A 25,354-nucleotide genomic window follows, 5' to 3' on the forward strand; every position below is an offset into this window, starting at 1 on the left:
CCTCGGTGTCTCTTTATTTCTCTAGGTCTCCATTCTATGGGTCTTTTAGTTCAATTTTTATCATTTAAACTATGTGGCGAGCCCATCCATTTGCCTTGTGCAAACATTTCTATGACAACTGTTGTTCTAGTCCTGTCTCTTACCATTATATTTTTTACCATACCTCTTGTTGATATCTCCAGCGTTTCTCTTTCCATTGATCTTTGAGTTACTGACAGATCTTTTAGTCAATGTTAATGTTTAGGAACCATATGTCATTACCGGCAGTATATATTGGTTTTGTCTTTTGGTGGACAACTTTTGTCTTTAAGAAAATTTTACAATATGTCGAATCTTACTAAATGAGTAAACGACTACATTCGACATACATCGAGGGCTGAGAACAATAAGGTTCCAAGCGCCATTTCATAAATTTTTCAGGAGACAAATTTCTAATTTTAAACTATCATAACTTCGGTATTTGAGGGACTATAAATCTTAAAATTATTTTATACTACAGTGTGGTAAATTGTGATAACGCCTCACGTTAGATAATGTCATAAGTAAGATTCTAATGTGCAATTTTGTAACATATTTACTGACGTCTGCAGTGTACTTGGAACCTTATTGCACTACAACCCTTTTACTTGGAACCTTATGGAATTATAAGATAAATATTTCACAAAAATTTGTTAGCGCAATTGGTGAAATTAAGGTATAAATTTCAAAATAAAACGAATATTTATTTTTAAATAGAAAATCATAACACAAAACATATTTTTCCTAAATTTATTTTAAACAACAGAACTTAAAATGAAAATAAAAAAAATACTTATACATTATGGAAAAACCTAACTGAATTTATCTTTTTTTTGTATTCAGAAATGAATGCCCTCATATATTCCTGATCCTGGTTTGGCATCCACTAATAACCACAGGTTCAAATTTCGGGTGACCTCTGTTCTTTTATTTTTTTAATTTTTGTTATTGGTTTAATAAAAATTTTTGGAAAGTAGTAAGTATAAAAATTAGTTTAATATTTCAACAAAATACAAATAAACTGTTAAAAGTATATTTATTTCGTTAAAATCATATAATACAACTATAACTTCTTATGTGCGTACAAAATACACATTCTTTTTTTTATTTTTGTTTTTATAAAATTTTTTAGAAAGTAGTAAGTATAAAATTAGTTGATATTTAAATAAAATACAAATAAACTGTTACAGTGGTGCACCTAGTAGAATTTTCCTATTGGGGGGGTTGGCTTGGGCACCAAAATTTTGTTTGTGAAAGACATGTTACATTTTCCTACTACTCTTTAAATATTTTTTATAAGCGCTGAGGGGAGGGGGGAGACAAACCCCGTGGGTAAGCCACTGAAAGTATATTTGAAATCATATAATAGAAGTATAACTTCTTACATGGGTACATTCTAAACTTCACCACGCTGAGTGAAAGGTTTTAAAGACAGCTGTTGATTAACTAAAAACCAATGGAACACATTACTTACGGATCGAATAAAAGCTGCGTTATATATTCGATAGGCATCCGAGGTAGTTGATAGGAAAACACGTTTTGTAATCCAATTAACCACAGCATTGTCTGCTTAGAGACCGGTGTAGTTAAGCAGTTTGCAACAACGTGAAGCTGAATTATATTTCTTTGCTCCTCGAATTTTGGCACTTCGTCAGTGGCCGGTGCGTTTTCAGAGAACACCATCTAAAAGAAATTTAATAGGTTAATTGATTATTTATATTTCGCACCTGGAATAAATATCAACCGAAAAAAATCATAAACAGATTAGTAAAGTAAAACAAAATATAGTTATAACAATATGTTATATTTTCTTTTGATACAACCAATATTTTCTTTTTACATGCATTTTCAACATTCCATTTGTTTTTAGATTTTCCCATGTTTTAGTATTTTCTTCTAAAAATAGATGGCAAAAATTGTTCACGGATTCTTTCCTTTAAACATTGCACCATTTCCTATCCTGTTTCTTTTGAAAACATTTTTTTTTCTGTTAATCAATACCCTCTCTTCCTATTATTATGATTACTTATATTAAGAGCCTCTTATATCATTTCTGTGCTTGACTGTTCTGCCGTTTTGCTTGTTTGAAACAAACGGCGGTTTATTTCTTGCTGTCTTGACTACCCTATCGTCTGTCACTCTGCCTCGTCATACGAGATCATCTTGTCTACCTACATTTCCTCATAAGTTTCTATCTTAAGTCATACTAACATCAATCCCCTTTACCGGCATGTCCTATCTAAGCGTTTCAGGTCTTCCCAGATAATATTTGGCCTTTCTCTCCTACTCCTTCCAGGAACTTCATCATCATCATGCAACCTCTTTCGTCCACTACTGGACACAGGCCTCTCCCAGGAACTTACCAATTAGCATTCAGCAGCAATAGTCGTAACGTAATTGTGGTAACCATAGTTTTACTTAGGTTGTTATTTGTCAACTTGACAGTATTTAACTATTTATTTAAATTTAATACGCCCTAGGTCATTATATCATACTTAACTGACTTCGAAATCATGTCATTATTTTTCAAATAATATACCAGTCGGACATTAAATAAAATAACACTTACATCTGGACCAGTCATGTAATTCGGATCATCGATTGTGGCAATAATTTGAGCAACGATCTCTTTTGGCATGTCTTCGAATTGTTCATCCTGAGCGATTTTTTTTCTTTTCGCTTCTCTACTTGGCATTTCTATTGATCGAATCGTCTTTCCTGGAGTAAGGACGGAAGTTGTAAAACCCTCCCGTTCGGTTTGCCCTAAAACTACTTTTTCGAATTCTGGTTTTTTAGAACTACTGGCCCCGGCTAAAATGAATAATAGCACATTAAGTTAATTTATATTATTTTCACAGTACATTTATTAAAATATATATAATATAGGCTGTTCAAGTTTTGCGGATAAGGGCTGCTAAATACGATTCCACAGCTGTTACATATGAGATATCATTTGATGAGAAACGCTTTCCGCGCATGAATTTTTAGGTTTTCTCCAACAATTCATGGATTTTAGCCATTGTTAAAATGCCATATGACACGGTGCCATATATCCTGATGAAAAAGGAGTTTTTCTTCTGCAAACCGTCACCTTTTCATGAATTTTTCCTTCAGCTGGTCTAAAAGGTTACAATAATAATCAGAATTTATTGTTTTACTAGTTTGCAAGTAATCCATAAACAAAGTTCCTCTCTTATCCTAAAAAACTGATGCTAACTCCTTCTTGGACGATTTCTGGACACGAACTCATTTCGGAGTCAAAGAACCAGGTTCACACTAATCTTTAGTTTCTTGTTTTGATTCAGGATCATGGTGATAGAAGCAAGTCCTATCCATAGTGATGAACGATGACAAAATCCACTTTATCCTTTCGAAAACGCTCTAAATATTGCTTAGAAAGTCGCATTCGAATGTGTTTTGTACCACTGTTTGGTAGCGCTGTAGAGAAGCAGTCTGCAAGTAATCTACAATCAAAATTCCTTTCGCATTCCAAAAAGCTGATGCTAACAACTTCTTCCAATTTCTGGACACGAACTCGTTTTGGAGCCGAAGAACTAGGTTCATACCACTCTTTAGCCTCTTGTTTTGATTCACGATCATGGTGATAGACCAAGTCTCATACATTGTGGTGATCGACGCACAAAATCCATTTTATCCTTTCGAAAACGCTCTAAATATTGCTTCGAAAGTCACATTCGAATGTGTTTTTGTTCCACTGTTAGCGAATGAGATACCCATTGTGAACACAGCTTTCTGAAACCTAATATTTCAGTCAATATATTGCATATGTTACAGTCCAAGTTGTCCAGTTGGAGTTGCCTATTCCTAGTTCGAGTCAACTCAAACGGCTGGTTTTAGTAAAAGTTGATTATAAATATAAAATGAAGATTTTTATTCAACATTTACTAGTAAAAGTAGACTCCAACTAGAAAAAGTATACTCTTCCCAATGCCATTTAGTAAGAGTTGATTCACACAAACAACCTATTTTAGAAATTAAATGTTACGGTCAAAACCAAGAGACGCACACTCATAAAAAAAGCACGTGAGATTATACTCGTATAATCTACATTTACTGAATCGATCCAGGAATGGTCAACTCAAACTAAGTAATAGTTGATTCTATTTTTCCCACGATCTACTTTTACTAATATTCCGGTGGTGTGTGTTACGGAATTAATTAAAAATAAGTGTAACAACGAACAGTAATATATTTATTTATTTTGGGTAAACAGGCGTGGTGTTTTGCTTATATCTTGAAAGGGTATTGTTAGCGAGAGCGAGGGTGTGTCTGAATCGTTGGCATGCTGTGTACAGACTGACTGGCCGGACCACCAACTATTATGTCAACTGGTTTGCGGTTTTGCGATAATGGCCAGAAGGGCCATAAATTACTGCATCTGCCTTTTAAAAGATGAGAACCTTTTTGTATTTTAAGAAGTTGACATGAACAATGTGGCAATCTGGCATCGTTATGAATTAGTGTTTCCTTGAAAAAAACATTAATTTTATACAATCTGTTTAGGGATACATTTTCGTTTCTCGAAATCAACGGCCCTTGTTGGCATATGGTTTGTGTATTACATGTGAATTTTAAATGACTAATGTTGTTTCGTTTTGAGAAAATTATTAAACATTAAGAAAATAAAATTAGCAAAAATAGTAATTAAAGCGTATCGCTATACTAACAATGGTTAGGAAGAGTCTACTTCAACTAGTAAAAGTTGAATTAAGTTTTTCAAATCAACTCTTACTGCTCGTTTTAGTTGAAGTTGACTCGAACTAGGAATAGTCAACTCTAACTGAGAATCAACTTGAACTGTAACACTTACACTACCCAATGAGATGCCTAGGACTTCTATTAAATCTCTTTCAGTCACTCGACGATTTTCCAATAAGATATCCTGTATCTTATCTACGATTTCTGGTATGGTTTTTGGACGTCCTTGACGTGGGTGGCCTTGAAGGCTTGTACGACCAAGTTTAAATTCAGCAACTCATCTTTCTGCTGTGTTAATTAGTTAATTGAAGGCAATAGTCTAACATTTCTGAAAATTTTCGCTGATTGTCTGACAGTTAATGTTAAATTAAACTACTTTTAAACTTTAAAGTATGGTAAAAAGCATTACTAATTTTATTGATTTACGCCGTCCCGGAAGAACATTGACGTAACTTCAAAAAGCAAAATTGTTCAGGGGAACAAAAAAACATTTTTTTTAATATTTAAAATAGTGATTAAATAAAAACTAATCGTCCACGAGCATCAATATGGCGTTTATCCTTGATAACACTGGCTTTTATTTTTATCCCTATTTGTTTAAATTTCGTTATCTTAGTTCAATTCCCTATTTTCAACCCTATCTACAGTTGCGTCATTGTTTATCTTAAAATTTTTCTTTACCATAGATACATCTACAGGCCGACCGGAATAGGAATGGACGTGAGCATACTTTCTTTGTCTTCTTTATGGTCAAAGGACCCCGCAGAAACCTTATGGGAAATGGCTCTCTGTCAAATGCTCTGAAACTTTGGGTTCTGGTAGTCGTTGATGTGTAAAACAAAAGACTCAATGGGCGCGTAGCTCCAAAAAATCATGGTTTTAAGATATAAGCCTCTGAAGTTATAGGTACAGTGAAGACGTTTGAGTTGGAATAAATTCATTTCCTCGAGAAAGGGCGACTCTGGACATAAATTACAAATCAGGTCGATTTTTATTTTTAAATTATAATTTTTTGGCATATATATCATACTAGTGACGTCATTCATCTGGGCGTGATGACGCAATCGATGATTTTTTTAAATAAGAACAGGGGTCGTGTGGTAGCTCATTTAAAAGGTTATTAAATTATCTATTCAATAATATAAACATTAACAATATTATTATTTTTTTGAATTAAATTAATTGAGACAAAAAGAAGAATGTATATAATGTATTTAATTCGAAATACATTTTACTGTTGTCCGAAACCAGGACAAAATGTTTATTTGATAAATAAATATTGTTTTTCGCTTAAATTCAATATTAAAGCTGCCACCCACCTGCCTCTTAGCAGTTTGAACATTTAATTTAAGCGAAAAGGGTCGTGTGATAGCTCATTTAAAAGGTTGTTTAATTCTCTATTCACTAACATAAACATTAACATAATTATTTATACAGCGTGCCCAAATTTTTTTTTGAATTAAAATAATTGAGACAAAAAGTAGAATGTATATAATTTATTTATTGTCAGAAAACAAGAAAAAATGTTAATTTGAAAAATAAACATTGCTTTTCGCTTAAATTAAATGTTCAAACTGCTAAGACGCAGGTGGGTGGCAGCTACATTGAATTTAAGCAAAAAACAATATTTATTTATTAAATAAACATTTTTTCCTGTTTTCAGACAACAGTAAAATGTATTTCGAATTAAATAAATTATATACATTCTTCTTTTTGTGTCCATTACTTAAATTCAAAAAAAGTTTTGGGCACCCTGTATAAATAATTATGTTAATGTTTATATTATTGAATATATAATTGAATAACCTTTCAAATGAGCTATCACACGACCCCTATTCTTATTTAAAAAAATCATCAATTGCACCATCACGCCCAGATGGATGACGTCATTAGTATGATATACAGTATGTCCCTGTAAGTTGTATCCATATGGAAAACTTTTTTATTATTAATTTTACTAAAAAAGTTATTCTTTATAAAAAGCTCTGCATGGTCCAAAACCTAAAAATTAACCATCAAATATTAAATTTTTTGAATATTATACGAGGTATGTCAAAAAGTTTGAATTTCACTCAAGAGTAAAGTAGCTTTATTTTTCGTAATATTGGAAATTGCTATTATGAAAAGTTGTTTGGAATTAAAAACTATATTCTAATATGCAATTACATCCTTCTAATTGGAATTTTTTTTTTGAAAAATTATGGATAACTATCATTATTTTTTCAGTTATTTCAATTCTGATAACTCTTTTATTATTAATTTTACGAAAAAAAGTGATTCTTAATAAAAAGTTCTGGATGGTCTAAAACTTAAAATATAACCATCTTATATCAAATTTTAACAATTTTATAAGAGGTATGTCAAAAAAGATAAATTTAGATCAAAAGTAAAGTACAGTAGAGCGTCGATTATCCGAACGTCGATCAACCGAACAACCGGTTATCCGAACTCCCAACTCCCCGAGACTCGCACTCGAGTACCGAGTATTTTCTTCAATATTGTATCCAAAAATATGTTGTTGCAAAGACTGCATTTTTTTGTTTAATTGCTATTTGTCATTATTAAGATATAAATAAATAAGTAGGTATGTAAATATGGCTTTTATTCACTTGTGGATAAATATGTATAACTATATCAATATAGTTCGATTATCCGAACAAATCGGTTTTCCGAACACCCATGTCCCCCAATTAGTTCGGATAATCGACGCTGTACTGTACCTTTATAGTTCAGAATATTTCAATTAGAAGGATGTAATTACATACTGTAACATAGTTTTTAATTCTAAATAACTTTTCTTAATAACAATTTTCGATATTGTGAAAAATAAACGTATTTTACTCTTGAGCGAAATTCATATTTTTTGACATACCTCGTATAAAATTGATAAAATTTGACAAAAGATGGTTGTATTTTAGATTTTAGATCATGCAGAACTTTTTATTAAGAATCACTTTTTTTCGTAAAATTAATAATAAAAGAGTAATCTGAATTAAAATAACTGAAAATAATGTTAGTTATCCATAATTTTTCAAAAAAAAAATTTTTCAATTAGGATGTAATTACATACTAGAATACAGTTTTTAATTCCAAACAACTTTTCATAATAGCAATTTTCAATATTGTGAAAAATAGAGCTACTTTACTCTTGAGTGAAATTCAAACTTTTTGACATACCTCGTATAATATTAAAAAAATTTGATATTTGATGGTTAAATCTTAGGTATTGGACCATGCGGAGCTTTTTATAAAGAATAACTTTTTTTCGTAAAATTAATAATAAAAAAGTTTTCCATATGGATACAACTTACAGGGACATACTGTATATGCCAAAAATTATAATTTAAGAATAAAAATCAACCTGATTTCAGAGTCGCCCATTCTCGAGAAAATGAATTTATTCCAACTCAAATGTCCTCAATGTACCTATAACTTCAGAGGCTTATATCTTAAAGCCATGATTTTTTGGAGCTATGCACCCATTGAATATTTTGTTCTACACATCAAGGACTAGCAGAACCCAAAGTTTCAGAGCATTTGACAGAGAGCCATTTCCCATAAGGTTTCTGCGGGGTCCTTTTTCAACAAATTTCTTACGAATTTTATTATATGTATTATAACGGAAGAATTATAATTATATTATAACTGAAAAACAAGTGCCCAATTTACATAAAATTCGTAAGAGATGTGTTGAAAAAATTGACTATAAAGGAGGCAAATAAAGTATGCTCAGGGCCGCGCCGTCCACGTGTGCAATGCACACAGGCGTCAGCAATTAAGGGGCGCCACTAGTTACAGTTGTGTCGTGGTTGTATCATCTGCCCATGGTATTTTAGTCGTTAAGGACGCCATAAACACGAATTAAAAAAAAAAATGTAGTTACGTCATTGTTTTTCCGAGACGGCGTATGTTAATTTATTTTTTCTACGACCGTTTAATAGCATGCTCATTATTCGCTATTTTTTCATAGATAATAGCACCCATTACTGTACCCGTGAGTAATAATTCATTACTCACGGGCTGAAGTACCTCACGGGTCATTACTCACGGGCTGAAGTTAGATTCAAGTGGCGCATGCCACTTTTAATATTAATCGTATATAAACTGCAAATAAAATTACTTAAACTTGTTTATTTAATACAATAATTATTGTAATTTATACCAATAATTAACTTCGAAAAATTTTTAAACGAATTTTAACTGTAACAATTTCAGTATATTTTTTACGTTTATAATACACTCGCGATCATAAAAAGCGGGTCACTCGATGAGTTATGCAAGTTAAATATCTCGAATATTCTAAACGTGTTGTCTGATTTGAGTGATTTTTTTAGTATGTTATAGCCTTATTCTTTAGCAATATCGCTATAATAATATTGTTGCTAGACCGGTAAATTGTCATTGTATACCGGGTGTGACAATCACACTGTGTTTATTCCTAAAAGTTCGGAACATCCTGTGGAATGTTTTAGCATAGATAAAATATTGAAATTAAAACTCAATTGTAGCCTTAGGTTCTCTTAACATTTTCTTTTTTGATTTATTTGTTTATGTTGGATAATAAAAACGTTAAGCACGTTAATAACTAGCCATGTTCTTCATCAATACGGGGTGTTTCTAAATAAGTGCGACAAACTTTAAGGGGTAATTCTGTATGAAAAAATAATGACAGTTTGCTTTATAAATATATGTCCGCAAATGCTTCGTTTCGAGATACGGGATGTTGAAATTTTTCTTACAAACTGACGATTTATTTATTGCTCTAAAACCAATAGAGATATGCAAATGAAATTTGGTAGGTTTTAAGAGGCATTGTGGATTTTTTGACATACAATTAATAATTCTATATTCATCATTGGCGTGCATACGGGTATAAATATTTTAGATACATCCCGTATGCACGCCAATGGTGAATATAAAATTCTTAATTGTATGTCAAAAAATGCGCTATAACTACCTTTTAACATCTACCAAATTTCATTTGCATATCTCAACCGGTTTTAGAGCAATAAAAAATCGTCAGTTTGTAAGAAAAAATTCAACATCCCGTATCTCGAAACCGAAGAATTTGCGGTCGTACGTTTATAAAGCAAACGGTCATTATTTTTTCATGCAGAATTGCCCCTTAAAGTTTTTCGCATTTATTTAGAAACACCTTGTATTGATGAAGAACATGGTTAGTTGTTAAGGTGCCTAACTTTTTTATTATTTATCCAACATAAACAAATAAATCAAAAAAGAAAATGTTAAGAAAGCCTAAGGCTACAATCGAGTTTTAATTTCAATATTTTATCTATGCTAAAACATTCCACGGGGTGTTTCGAACTTTGAGGAATAAACACAGTATGATTGTTTCACCCGGTATACAATAACAATTTACCGGTCTAGCAACAATGTTATTATGGCGATATTGTTAAAGAATAAGGCTATAACATACTAAAAAAATCACTCAAATCGGACAACAGGTTTAGAAAATTCGAGACATCTAACTTGAATAATTTATCGAGTGACCCGCTTTTGATGATCGCAAGTGTATCTTGTTTACTAAAAATTTTGACGTTTATCATTTAATTTAGTGACAGTGACATTAGCGCATTTTTTTTATGTTAATTGGAATTTATAACTAATATTGTGTTTGTTATTCAAATTATATTGTGCTAAATATGTTATAACATATTATGTATAGTTATATTATTATATTATATATAGTTAAATGTAAATATACATTATAACTACCTATATATATATATATGAAATACGTAAACCGACAACAGTCATTTCCTATTTATTAGATTCACTGACAGTAGGTACAAATTTAAGCTTATAATTTTTCGGAAACGAATAGAACTTATATTGACTATTTCTAGTTGTATTTTTACAATAAATAAGAATTAAGTAATAGTAGGCAACCAGTTATTCAGCCACGTAGTATTATATTTAAATTATTATAATTTAAATCTCGAGTAGTTGATAATTAAATTTTTTACTAAATAAAAAAAAGGTCGTAGAAAAAGTATAGTATTCTACTCGCATGTAATGGCTATTAATCACTCTGATGAATTACGCAAACTTCATCATCGTGAGTAATAGCCATCATTACATGCTCGTTAAATAATATACTATTATTGACTACCTATACGATTAATAACAACTGTAATATAATTTACCTCTTAATCTGGAGTCTAAAAGAGATTGGAAATGCAACGACGTGGCCTTAAATTCGGGATCCCAAATAGGCGAATTCGAAGCATAAATCTCTTCATCCAGGTGATTTAAAAACGGCGGAAAATTAGTAAGCAAGAGCTGCCTTCTGTCAGGAGGCATGGTGTCTCTTTCTCTATAGAATTGATCCATGATTTGTTTCCGGATATATTTGAACACAGCTCGCAGAAGGGTCCTTCCGAAGACCATTGTAGTATCGAAGTGAGGCAACGAGTCGCAAAATGTAGGGACGTAACAAAATACCAGCCACCTAAGATAAAAAAATATTTATTAATTGTGATTCAAAAAATGTTAATGTTTAAACACTTCATTAAATTTAATAACACAAGGTCTGGATTTTTTTAAAGCTGTTTCAATAATTTTAACTGATTTGTAATATGGTACGCTCAAACCAAAAATGAACTTCGTTTAGCTATAATCATGCCTATTCTGTAACTCATTTCGATGATAGAAGTAAGGAAAATCGAATAGAAGTGGCCAAGTCGAATAGAAATAGTCAAAATCGGTATTCCATAACTCCCTCGGAATCTCTACAATAGGAATAGTGAATAGAAATGACTTCGATACCATTTACCATGTCGAAATTAGATTTCGATATCGGAATTGTGCTTGATGCAAGACGCAAGCGCATTGTATTTTGTTTTGACATTTATATTTTATATCTACTAAAAATAATTTAGTACTATGTATATACTTTATAATAATTATTATAATTTAGTACTATATATATTTATCATTATTTATAGTATTTTTACCTTTTGTATCTGCTTAATTTTTAGTCTGTGGTGGTATTTACTTAGAGAATTGTATATTTAATTTAGACATGTTGTACGAGTATGTAATGAACCTAACCTTAAAATGTATTTGGCATCTGAATGCTAAATGTTTACCAGTCACAGTGTTGCCAAACTTTTTTTGTTTATTTCTTGTACAATTTAAATCAATGACATAATGTACAAGAATAGATTGTGCAAGAACGTTTAAAATATAAAGATAGACTTATAGCGTTGATTGATAAATATATTATACCAGTTTACTTGCATTTGTATCAATCAACGCTTATAAAAAAAATAATTATAGAAAAGACGCCGTTTTTGGGATAAGTTGTTTATCAGTTATTTTAGCTGGAATCATGATTTAAAACCATTTATCATCTTTTGAGCTTTTTGTGTCCAATATTTACACTAATATTTTATTGTTTACTTTTCAAATCTTTTCTTTTTTGGCATTTCAAAACTATTTTTTGAATGCAACTGTATGTCATGTGATAGTATGAAAAATTGAAGATATGGCAACGGTGTTGTATTTCAAATTTAGAACCAGTAATAAACAGATCACAGAACACTAATTTCGCTTGACTAACTAACTAATATCTCATTCAAAAGAAACTTTTTATTTATTCTAACGGACTTTCGGCCCTCGATAATAATGTAGTCTTTCATTCTGCGTTTAAATTTTTTTAAAATATTTATTAGATTTTTCATGATTCGAAAAAAATGGACCGTGGTGATATTCTCAAAATCGAACATTCGCTATCTTTGTCATACAACGCACTAAGTCAAATAGAATATGATGATAAGGCAGTGACAGTTTTAAATATTTGACATGGCATGGGGAATATTTTGAGTTGTTGATTAAATAATATTGATAGTGTATTTGATAAATAATTGATTTAAGACGTGAACTTAATAAAAAGTTATTTATTGTTTATTATTTATGGAAGATCCAAGCAGACAATACATCAGGATATATTCTGTGATCCAAGTATTTTTTTGTTAAAGATGTTCAAAATTGTAAGCGTTCCATAGTAACAATATATTATTAAAAAATCACTTTAACACTTTTCCTCTTTTCTCGATTGAGTATTAGTTTTTGTTGTACATATAAATTATTTCAATCACTGAATACATAGTTAGTGAAAAAATTATCACATTTATTAACTGAATTAATAATTTGCAATTATACAAATAACAGTTATCCAGAACATTCAAAAGCCATCTATTTAAAGTTAATGATGACATTGTCAAGTAGAATGACATTCTAGTAATGTTTACATATACATACCAGTGTGAATTTTACTACACGTAATTTGCCGTGTAAAGACAGAAAAAGTACGGATAGCCGTAAAATATTTGCGAATTATGTACCGATTACCGATGGCGTTAAATAAATTATTTATTAAATACATTATCGATATTATTTAATAAACAACTCAAAATATTCCCGAAGCCGTGTCAAATATTTAAAATTGTCACTGTCTGATTGACAATATGTTGACAATATTACCACGTACATTGTGTTCATTTTTTTCGAATCCTGAAAAAAACCAATAAATATTTTTGAAAAATTTAAACGCAGAATTAAAGACTAAATTATTACCGAGGGCCGAAAGTCCCTTAGAACAAATAAAAAGTTTATTTTGAATGAGATATTTGAAATTAAAAATCACACTAAATTCTCTCTTAGTTTTTCATCCCTGTAACTTATTAAAATAAACATTATAGAAGATTTCAGGGACTTTCGGCCCTCGCTAATAACGTAATATTTCATTCTGCGAGGTTCATTTCATAACGTAATTTTTCAAAAATACTTATTCGTTTTCTCGGGATTCGAAAAAAAATGAATCCCATTTGAATAGCATTGGAGCAGAAACTATGTACCGATCCCCTTAAGTTTTAATTCCAAAGAAATTACCTGGTATACTCTATTTTATATTTCATAGCCTCCTCTTGGCTCACGATATGCTTTTGGCTACTCGGACAAGGAAAATCCCAAGTGTTCAAACAATGAAACAAAATCTTCACCAATTCATACATCGTCTTCAGTTCTTGCTGACTTATGTGTGAGAATTTATAAATCAACAAATTGGTTACGGCTTTGTGTATGCTTGGTTTTTGAAAAGGCGGTTGACCCAAAGGACCTTCCACAAGGGGTTTATCGAGGGTTACAATACATTTCCTCAATAACTAAAATAAAAATAAATTGTACGTCTAAACATCTAAATATTATAAACTTCTCCAAGAAATTAACGCACCACCTTAAAAATTGGTCATTTTTAATGTCTCGAATTTCCTAAACCTGTTGTCCGATTTAAGTGATTTTTTAACCTCTTATAGACTTATTATTTAACAATATCCCTGTAATAATATTGTTGCTAGACAGGTAAATTGTCATTGCATACCGGGTGTACCAATCAAAATCAATTTTTGAAGTTAGACTTCTTTAGGCGCGATTGAGAGTAAAATTTCATAATTCTGCGCGCATGCGCACACAGACAATATGGCGTTTAGTTGCTAAAATCTTTCTAGTTATGTATAAATATATCAGTGCAAGAAAAGGTGTGAAAAGAATATTCTAGTGTTTTTAGTAAATATATTTATTATAATTTTTGTGTCTTTGGATTTGTCTTCCTCAGGAGTAAGACGAGTATTATTAAAACATTTTATTGTATATTTATTCACCTTGTCTGTTTGTTACCGTGAATTGTCATTAGGTACGTCCGAACCGATACAGACACAGTCCTCGTAGCGTATTTGGTATAGCATTTAGTCGAGGCATTGAAGGATTGAAGTGTCGATTTTTCGAATGTTTTGTATAAATGTACCTATTTACAAATGTTTCTTCTAAAATTTAGGAATATATTAATTTTATAATACATTTAAGTATGTAGTAATTTTCTTTACAATGTTTACTTACCTATTAGTTTTTGTTTATACCTAATATCGCCTGTGTCTAGCAAGTGTCTGCGTAGGCTAGCGGTATGTGTATCTAGTTACGGACGTGTTAGTACTTGGTTCGATTCCCCATAAGGAAAAATTTTTTGTTTATTATTAATGGTTATTGACATCTTAGACTATTATATGGACTTAAAAATGATTAAAAATAATTAAAATAATTAATCGGGATGTTGCCTAACTATTTACCGAGTTGCAAATTTATAATAATTGCCTATTTCAAAATGCACTTTTGAAATGCATTTTTCTTATGCACAAATGCAATTTCAGATTTCTTATTCATTACATTAGTTCACAAAATTTCCTGACATTCTCACGAATCCAACGCACCAAACTGCAATAAAATCCGTCTTACTGCGTCAAAAATCGACAGTAAGGCCTTTTTTGTGCTTCAATGCCTCGACTAATTCGGCCAGAGATCGAAAAGTCTTGAGTTCGAATCCAGTGCAATCCTATACTTTTTTTTTTATTTTTTTGAAAGCGGTAAGCACAAAATTAGTTTGATGTTTAAAAAAAATTAAAACAAACTGTTTAAAATATATTTATTTTTAAGAAATCATATAATAGAAGTGTAACTTCTTACGTGCGTACAAAGTACACACACATTCTTTTTTTTTTCAAAAGTTCGCGTCACCCTGTGGAATATTCTAGCCTTTATAAAATACAGAAATTAAAACCCGACTATAGTCTCATGTTTTCTTAACATTCTGTTTTTTATTCATTCGCCATGTTGGATAATAAAAAAGTTAGGTACTTTTACAACTAGCCTTGTTTTTCATCAATGCAGGATGTTTTTAAAGAAGTACGGCAAATCTTACAAAGTATGTAATTCTGCATGAAAAATAAGAACAGTTTGCTTTATAAACATATGTCGGCAAATGCTTCGTTTCCGAGATAGGAGGTGTCGAAATTTTTCTTACAAACTGACGATTTATTTATTGCCCTAAAACCGGTTGAGACATGCAAATGAAACTTGGTGGGTTTTAAGAGGTAGTTATTGTGCATTTTTTGACATCCTATATTTTATGTTCACCATTGGCGCACATAAGGGTCTTATTACCCGTATGCGCGCCAATGATGAATATTAAATTCCTTATTGTATATCAAAATATGTGCAATAACTACCTCTTAAAACCCACCAAATTTCATTGGCATATCTTAACCGGCTTTAGACCAATAAATAAATCGTCAGTTTGTAAGAAAAATTTCAACACCCCCTATCTCGAAAATGAAGCATTTGAGGACATACGTTTATACTTGTCATTATTTTATATACTTACTGTCATACTTATTTAAAAACACCCTGTATTGACAAAAAACAAGGCCAGTTGTTAAAGAAGTTAACTTTTTTATTATCCAACATAAGCGAATGAATCAAAAAACAGAATGTTAAGAAAACATGTGGCTATAGTTGGGTTTTAATTTCAGTATTTTATAAATGCTAGAATATTCCACGGGGTCACACCCGGGGGGTTGATTGGTCCAGCCGGTATATATTGACAATTTACCTGTCTAGCAACAATATTATTACAGCGATATTGTTAAAGGATAAGGCCATAACATATTAAAAAAATGTCTTAAATCGGACAATAGGTTTAGGAAATTCGAGACATCAAAAATGACCCATTTTCAAGGCGGTGCGTTAATTTCTTGAAGAAGTGTATTTCGGACTTACCCTGAATAAATAGAGATAAACTTTCTGTGTTTCTTGATTTTTCTCCCTACTCATAGCTGTATACATGTTTTCAACATCTTCAACCATATTTAATAATCTATTCAGTTCTTGCTCTGGTTTACCAATCAAATGAGATATATGCATTTCTAGAAATAGAGTGGCATGTTAATACTTAAGCGTCAAATTTCAAAAATATCATTTTATAATACATATAAATACTTGCGACGAAACCAATTTTACTCAATATATGAAATTTGTTTGGTATATAATAATTAAATATCTGCTTGAAGTAATGGCAAAGAGAAAGAACACAGAATCTAATCTGGGGAATCTAAAATCTTTTTATTGGGGAGTTACAGGAACTGCAGAATTAGAATCACACTAAAATGGATAGACCCTTATCTGACTCAGATGAATAGATAAAATTGGCTTCTTCTTCACTAATTAAAGAAATACTTCCACAATGGATAGACATGAAAATTTTTAAAACAAAATACCAAATCAAAAAACTTAAAACAAATCACAATAGCTTCAAACAGAAAGATCAGACAGTGTTACAGTGAAAAGTGAAAAAATATTGAAAAAAGATTTAAAAAATGTTGGACTTTCTTTTTTTTTTTTCTTAATATTTTGTTTGATGTCATTTTAAATTCAAGATTAAGCAGTAATGAGCAAGCAGCAACAAACAATTTACAAGTTTTCCAATGACCATGTGAAAAAAGTCAATTTAAGGGAACCGGCATATGTTGATAAACCATGCCCGTGCTGCTATATTACAGTAAAACCAGAACTGAAATGACTGGATACTAAGATAAAAGAATAAACAAATTATTACCTAGATGATGTTCACATCTGCAAGGATCTGTAAAGGTGGGATTCTGCTGATTGACATCAGTTCTTTTCCATCCAATGCAATCACATTTTTCACCCTAAAAAACACATAATATACAGGGTGAGTCACCACTAACGGGACGAAAGATTACAGCGAAATGGTAAAAGATTTAAAAAAAATTTTAAATTAGTAGTTTGTAAGTTGATAAAATCTACATTTTAAAATTATTTTGAAATATACAGGGTGTCCCAATAAATGTCGGCGTATCAAAGTTTTATTTTTTCTTACGGAACACCCTATATTTTATTGCATTTTTTAATTGTCCGCAAAAAAGAAGGTATAGTTTCATGAGACTTCCCTTTACCTATGTACAGAGTGTTCTGAGTTATAGTGACTTTTCTTAAAATGTAAAGTTTTAAAAGAAGGCTTATTTTCAAGTTATTTAAGAAATTATGAAAAAAATACTTTTACATCTAAATAGTTGGATATTGGTTGAATGTATTCCATGATTAATTATTACACAATTATTTACAGGGTGTTCAACATTTACAGTTTCATTATTGGATTATTCAATGTGTCATATGATGTTTATTTTAAACAGAACACCATGTATATTAATAAATAATTATACTAAACAATTTTACCTCTTTCGAATGGTATATGGATGTCCTATACCTAGGTCTCATAGTTTTCGCTTAATTTACAATTATTTAAATTCTTAATCTGTAAATCGATTTTAAAACAAAAGATGTAGTTATTAATGGCATTGTATGACATTGTCACGTTATGACAGTACGGTCTGGTAATTATTTTATAATTAATGTATTCCATGATTGATGATTGCACATTTATTTACAGGGTGTTCAAAATTTACAGTTTCATTATTGAATTATTTAATGGGTCATATGATACTTATTTTAAATAGAACACCATGTATATTAATAAATTATTATACTAAACACAGGTTCCTCTTTCGAATGGTATAGGGATGTTCTATAACCAGGAGACATAGTTTTTGCGTAATTTACAATTTTCTTAAACGGTAAATTGATTTTAAAAATAATATTTATAGTCACTCTCGATTTTTAAACAGTACGAAATAAATGTTTGTTTACTGTATCATAATGAAATGAAAGTTATGTCTATTTACTAGACCATTATTATGAAAAGTAGGTATATTGGTCTGTATAAAATGCATTAAAAAAAATCAGGATCTTCTATAAAGTCTAAAGTCCATAAACGATAAGTTAAATATTTATCATAATCCTGTTTAGTCTAATACTGGTGTAGTTGAGTATTATACGGATAATAGTGGTTTCTCTTAAGGATTCTAACAGTAGTTTGACTGATTTACAATTTACCCGAAATTTTTTCTTTACTAGTATTTGGGTTTTCCGTAACAGAAAGTAGGACATCAAGCTCCTTGACGTCATCACAAATGACTGGTTTATTTTTATTTAACTTTCCGTATTCAACATTACCAGTCGCACGGAATCTATTGAAATCTCTCAAAAACGTCGTTTTTTGGATGTCTTCTATCAGGATACTTTTGAGCGTAAACTTAAGAAGGTAAGATACAATTTTGCAAACACTCCCCAATGCAAAGTACCATGTCTACTCTTTCGTAGATAACGTGATTATTCATTTTTAGGAACAATTAAATTTGAATATCATACACGGATGTTTATATTTTTGATAATTACCAGACCGTACTGTCATAAAATGACGATGTCATACAATGAGATACATCTTTTGTTTTAAACTCGATTTACAGATTAAGAATTTAAATAATTGTAAATTACGCAAAAACTATTAGACCTAGGTATAGGACATCCATATACCATTCGAAAGAGGTTACTCCGTTTAGTATAACGGTGTATTAATATACATGGTGTTCTATTTAAAATAAGCATCATATGACACATTGAATAATCCAATAATGAAACTATAAATTTGAACACCCTGTAAATAATTGTGTAATAATTAATCATGGAATATATTCAACCAATATCCAACTATTTAGATGTAAAAGTATTTTTTTCATAATTTCTTAAATACCTTGAGAATAAGCCTTTTTTTAAAACTTTACATTTTAAGAAAAGTCACCATAACTCAGAACACTCTGTAGATAGGTATGAAGGTAGATAGGTAGGTCTTATGAAACTATACCTTATTTTTTGCGGAAAATTAAAAAATGCAATAAAATACAGGGTGTTCCATAAGAAAAAATATAACTTTGATACGTCGCCATTTATTGGGACACCCTGTATATTTCAAAATAATTTTAAAATGTAGATTTTATCAACGTACAAACTACTAATTTAAAATTTTTTTCAAATCTTTTACCATTTCGCTGTAATCTTCCGTCCCGTTAGAGGTGACTCACCCTGTATACATATACCTATTACCTTTGACATTAATACAATATTGTTATTTTGCTTATTTTCCTTAGCCAACTTTCACAATTAGGATTTGTTTAGTCCATCCATGGAAACATATATACATTACTTGAAAAGCACAAATCAATTTTTCTCGAAAAAGGTGCCTCTTATGTACTTCAGATTAGAGCATCTTTTTATAAAAAAGCGAAATTTGTTAAATGTTATGAAATTTTGGAAGACAAAAAGTTAAGAATAAAAATGTTGAATACCTGTTGAAAACAAGTTGTATTTATGATTGTGATTAAAAAAACCAAGCCAAACGATTAAGTACCTACATTCCACTAAATATATACAGGGTGAGGCAGATAAAGGGCCTATTAGAAATATCTCGAGAACTAAAGGTAAGAAAATCATGAAAATTGTTATACAGGGGTTTTGAGGTGTGAGCTATTTAATGAAAATATTTTGGTCTCTTTGCTACTTCCGGTTATACCGGAAGTCTTCGTTTTTTTAAATGGGACACCCTGTATATTTTTACATTTTTGGATTCTCCTCGATTTCTTCTTTCTTTAAATATAAGGTTTTGTAATATTATACAGGGTAGGTTAAAAGATAATTACGTTTTCTTATTAATTTCGTAGCAACATTCACACCACCTGTCAATTTAAACGAAATTCTTTTTCCAAAAAATAAGCAGACGTTACAATGTCTTTACGAATATGTAACGTCCTGTAAATTTAAATTTTAAATAGGCTTAGATAATAAAATTATAAAATTGTAAAAATATCACACAAAATTGAAAAATGTATCCATTAATATAGTATAACACTCTGTAAATTTAGATAATAAGTAGGCTTAGATATTAACTTAAAATTTTTATTGTAATACCATACAAAAAAACACAAATAGTCTGGCTAATTGGCTCTGTCAAAGCCATTAATAAAAAAAAAACAAAAAAAAACATTCACACCCTGTAGGCTTGTAGTAGTTTGACATAATAAACTCTATTTATCTTCAAATGATTTTTAATATAGTCTTCTATTGTTAACAATTATTAGTATAGCTAAATTTTTCGTTTTAGTGTACAGGGTTGGTCGAAACACGGAATGAGTATTTTCTGAGTTTTCTTAAATGGAACACCCTGTATTTTAGTATTGTAATGAAATGTTGTTTTATGGTACATTTTAATTACTTAAGCACTCCCTATACCTAACTGATTTAATTTGTGAGTTATTGGTGATTCAAGCAAAACATTAATTGCAACACAAAATATGTGAAATTGTATTAGGTTGGCCGTGAAAATATTCAATCACAAATAATTTTTTGGAAATAAATACATATTAATCTAGACTGATACTTAAAATTGCCAATAATGAATTGAACTGTCAAAATACAATCGAAGTTAAGATTGTTGGTGCGATTAACAATTAAGCACAAATTAAAGCAGTTAGGTATAGGGAATGCTTAAGAAGTAAAAAAGTACCTTGAAATATCATTTCATTACAATACTAAAATATAGGGTGTTCCATTTAAGAAAACTCAGAAAATACTCATTCCGAGTTTAGACCCACCCTGTATACTAAAATTAAAAATTTAGCTATACTAATAATTGCTAACAATAGTAGACTATATTGAAAATCATTTGAACATAAATAGAGTTTACTATGTCAAACTACTACAATCCTACAGGGTGTGAATATTGCTACGAAATTAATAAGAAAACGTAATTATCTTTTAACCTACCCTGTATAATGTTACAAAACATTATATTTTAAGAAAGAAGAAATCGAGGAGAATCCAAAAATGTCAAAATATACAGGGTGTCCCATTTAAAAAAACGAAGTTATAAGCAACTTCCGGGATAACCGGAAGTACCAAGTAGATGAAAATATTTTCATTGAATAGATCAGTCTTCAAAACCCCATTATTCCAATTTTAATAATTCAGTTACCTTTAGTTCTCGAGATATTTCTAATAGGCCCTTTATCTGCCTCACCCTATATACTGAATCATGTTACTTAAAAGGAAAACCGTTTTGAAGACATTTGAATTAAATTAATGTTAGGGTGCCATCTTTAAAGAGCTGCAGCTCCCTTAGGAAGCATTTTTCAATAAGTGATTTACCAGCTTCGCTGGTAGCGCTAACTAGCGGATTACTAATGCAACTTTCGCCGGAAATTTTTATAACTACTAGTTCAATGTAGTTCAATGTAGACCTATTCAAGAGCATCATGTACCTAGTACTAATCCGTTGGCATCCAATGTAAGCCAAATTGTTGAACAAATTTCACCATGTAGTTAGAACATACATCTTGACCAGTGTTTGGCATTGTGGCTATTTAGCAAGGACAGAGAGTTCACTGATGATGGACTGATAAGTCCGAAAACGTTTTGAACGTAATCCGTTTGGATTTTTAAAAAATTTTTAGAATTTTTATTAAATATACCAACTACACTAGGGAGTTTTACTTCATGTTAATTTTATTTAACTAGATGGTATACAGCCAACCTTCGGGTATTATCCCGTTTTATTTTTTATTAAATTGTATGTGATAGAAAAAAAGGCACGTCTGTGATTACAGAAAGATTTTATTTATAACATTTATTCTAGTTGTCGATAAGTGGCGCTATATTCGAAAAAAATATTTATGAATTATATAATATATCTACGAATATAATCTGTACAATTTATAAGACTATACAAATCAAAGAAAATACCATTTTATAAATGCAATAAACACAATTGATTTGTTTTTATGTCAAATTGCAAATAACATGTGACAACTGTCGGATTTAACTAAAATGTGATGTCAGAATAAATATTATAAATATGTATTTATCACGGACTTACCTTTTTTTTATCATTTGTGACACACTGAAAAATGCTCATGAAAAGGACTTTAATATTTTTTCCTATTAATGTTTTTAATTTCAATGTTTTAAATTAATCACTTTGACATTTATGTCAAATTTCCAACATTAGTTCACTAACTTGTCACTACTGGCGCTCATGAACTTTTAAATATCCTCTCTATACGTAAGGGCTCACAGTGTATACAATAAAAAATCTGAGAGTTCTTATCACATAGGGCTTTTCATTCACAGTCATTTGTTTCGAGCTACTGTCATTTGTTGTATAATCGGTGTATAATATTAATATACACGGATTATACGACATATGACGGAAGCTCGAAACAAATGACAATCGATGAAAAGCCCTATTGACGGACAGTGCGTCAAATGTGTAAGCAAGTGTTGTGACACTATATTTATATATTTTGCAAAGTAGAATACGGAAATTGCTGAATTTCTTTTAGTGCTTATATGGAAACAATGAGTTTTTTAACAGCTTATGTAAACATGTGGACGACGACCATGGACATCGTATCACATTTAATATGCATCTGTATATGCAGTGCTGTTTTTGTGACGGTACGCGCTGGTACGCTGTCTTGGGAAAAAAAATAAAAAAAAACAAAATTATAGACAAATTCCTTAATTTTTTCCTTACTCCCAAATAGCTTTAAAACACCCTTATTGAGGCTAAATTTAAAAAGTTTTCTCGGGGTCAGACCCCCTTATGAACACCCCAAGACCCCCCGGAACATTGCGTACCAGAATCTCTATTGTTACAAAAACAGCACTGTGTATATGTAATGATTTTTTGTCACAATTCGTTATTTTAAAAATGTCGTCTATAGACGTTGTGTCACATTACATTAATGGAAATTAGAGACGTTCTGTCTGTCAACGTGTTAATTAAAATTAATAGATTTTTTGAAATTCTGACCATTTCAGATAATCCCACATTTATAATAATCCTACAGATTTTAATAGTAAGATCTCCGGTAGATCCACATTTGCATCCATGTCTCAACTGCATAGAGAAGAGTCAACCAGTTGTACCATTTTGATAAACAGTTGAATTTTTAGTTTTAATCGAGAATCACAAAGCAATTTTTTGATTTTTTTGAAACATTTTCTGGCATGTTCTATTCTTGATCTTATTTCTAGATCAGGATTTAGGCTGCTATCGATCCAACATCCCAGGTACTTAAATCTATTGACCTGTTCTAAAATTGTGGTTAATGTCATTTTAATGTTTAACTTAATGTTTATTTGATTTTAAATTTTCATAAAAACGAAGGACATATGCAGTGCTACTCGAGGACAGGAAAATATCAAACCATATTAGAGGGAGGGAAATTATGTCAACATGTCAGGAAGGCAATACAAATCAGTAATTTTTACAAGCTAGGTGTAATTCGGTAAGATTATTTCATGAATAAAACTGTACATTTAAATCATTTTAACTAATATTTTAACATTACCTTATTGTTTTTAATGTCACTGAATGTATATTTAATTTTAAAGTTGTGAAGGGAAATGAAGGGCATCTGACCTGCTACTTGATTCATTTTTATTCTTGTAGGTTTTTATTGGTCAGAATTTCTATGAATGAAATAATCAAATAAAACAAATATTTTCACTTACTTGGCATTTAGAATACACTGCCAACTTCAATAATTTTTCGTTGTATGGCAAAGAAAGCACTGCCTGCTTTTTATGTTGTATTCTTTGTAAATTATTTAATCTTGATGCATATTGCTCTGATTTTGCTTGGTTATTTGTACTTTTCTGTCCAATAGTTGGGTGCTCATTCGAATTTATTGCAGATCCTTCTGAGGATTCCACCGATGTCTCTGACATGGCTAAGTTGATTTATTATAATTATATTCTTCAGTTCTTATTCATTGTTATTAAAATGTTTATGGAGTTTGTATGTTTTTGTTATTAATCAGCTGCTGAATCAAAACATAACCTAAAATGGAATAAAATCTTAATTATTTACTCTAATTGTAATAGTCATCGAACTCACCCATAAGTATAATCTGTATATTATTCGGTAATTAAGGGATGTTAATTTAATCCGCTAATTACAACTACAACGGACTAAAGCCATTTTAGCTTGGGTGGTTACGCGTATGTTGGGTTGCATTTTCGAATATCTATTTACGCCTCTGCATGCAACACAATATACATGACAGATTTAAAACAAAATTATTTCAGTAAAAAGCAAATTTTTTTAATAGGAATTAAAACCTCCTTATAAAATGAAACATCAAGAATATTATTCGAGTGAATCTTGGTGCTTTACACAAGTACTCATCAATTTCTACTATATTAAACCCACGAATGGCAAAGAAAATTTTGAGTAGGTAGGTACCTATTGTGCATTTACAAAACTTTTCAATGTATTTTCATTTTCCCATTCTTATTGCGATTATCATTTACTACATCAATTTTTTATTTTTAGTGTTTTTTACGCTTTTGGTTTTTCCTTCTCATTAACCCTTTGTGAAGGTTTTGGAGCACTAACTTTATTTGTCCTTCAATTTCTCAACATTTATATTTTTTTTGGCTAAATGCCATCCACGGTAGTTTGCAGGATGATTTTCACCACAATGGATGGATGCATCATGATTCCTCTTTTAGTGGTTTCTCAGAATCTTTTGTAAGGTGCTTATCGATACATTTGACACATCTTTGTTTCTTAGTACAATATTTCCATGTAGGACCATAGGCCTGGCATCTTTCGCACTGTGGTACCAGCCTTAATTTCCTTAGTGGCTGGATTTCAACCCTCATATGTGTTCAATATATAAGTTATTCCAAAGCTTTTATTAATATCTTCATCTTGTCTGAACGTCAGGATAAACATATATAGAGGTTTTTTAGTTCTTCACTTGAATGTCAGCTTGAAATAATTATT

The 25,354-nt window shown here is 30.6% G+C and overlaps 1 protein-coding gene across 3 annotated transcripts in view; it reads right to left on the reverse strand.

Annotated features, from left to right (window-relative positions):
- The window catches only part of LOC114340609 (histone acetyltransferase KAT2A), a 48,205-nt gene extending 23,615 nt beyond the window's left edge, over positions 1-24,590 (reverse strand). For all 3 annotated transcript variants that reach the window (XM_028291386.2, XM_050655883.1, XM_050655882.1), the window contains exons 1-8: positions 24,461-24,590; positions 24,076-24,403; positions 17,204-17,297; positions 16,369-16,514; positions 13,654-13,925; positions 10,905-11,209; positions 2,588-2,829; positions 1,493-1,701 (exon numbers count right to left, since the gene is read on the reverse strand). In XM_028291386.2, the coding sequence (XP_028147187.1) occupies positions 1,493-1,701; positions 2,588-2,829; positions 10,905-11,209; positions 13,654-13,925; positions 16,369-16,514; positions 17,204-17,297; positions 24,076-24,291 (1,484 nt within the window). In that variant the 5' untranslated portion in view covers positions 24,292-24,403; positions 24,461-24,590. The remainder of the gene's footprint in view (positions 1-1,492; positions 1,702-2,587; positions 2,830-10,904; positions 11,210-13,653; positions 13,926-16,368; positions 16,515-17,203; positions 17,298-24,075; positions 24,404-24,460) is intronic.
- Positions 24,591-25,354: the final 764 nt, after the last annotated feature.

This window comes from Diabrotica virgifera, chromosome 7 (assembly GCF_917563875.1).
Source record: "Diabrotica virgifera virgifera chromosome 7, PGI_DIABVI_V3a".
In the NCBI taxonomy this organism is placed as follows: Eukaryota; Metazoa; Arthropoda; class Insecta; order Coleoptera; family Chrysomelidae; genus Diabrotica; species Diabrotica virgifera.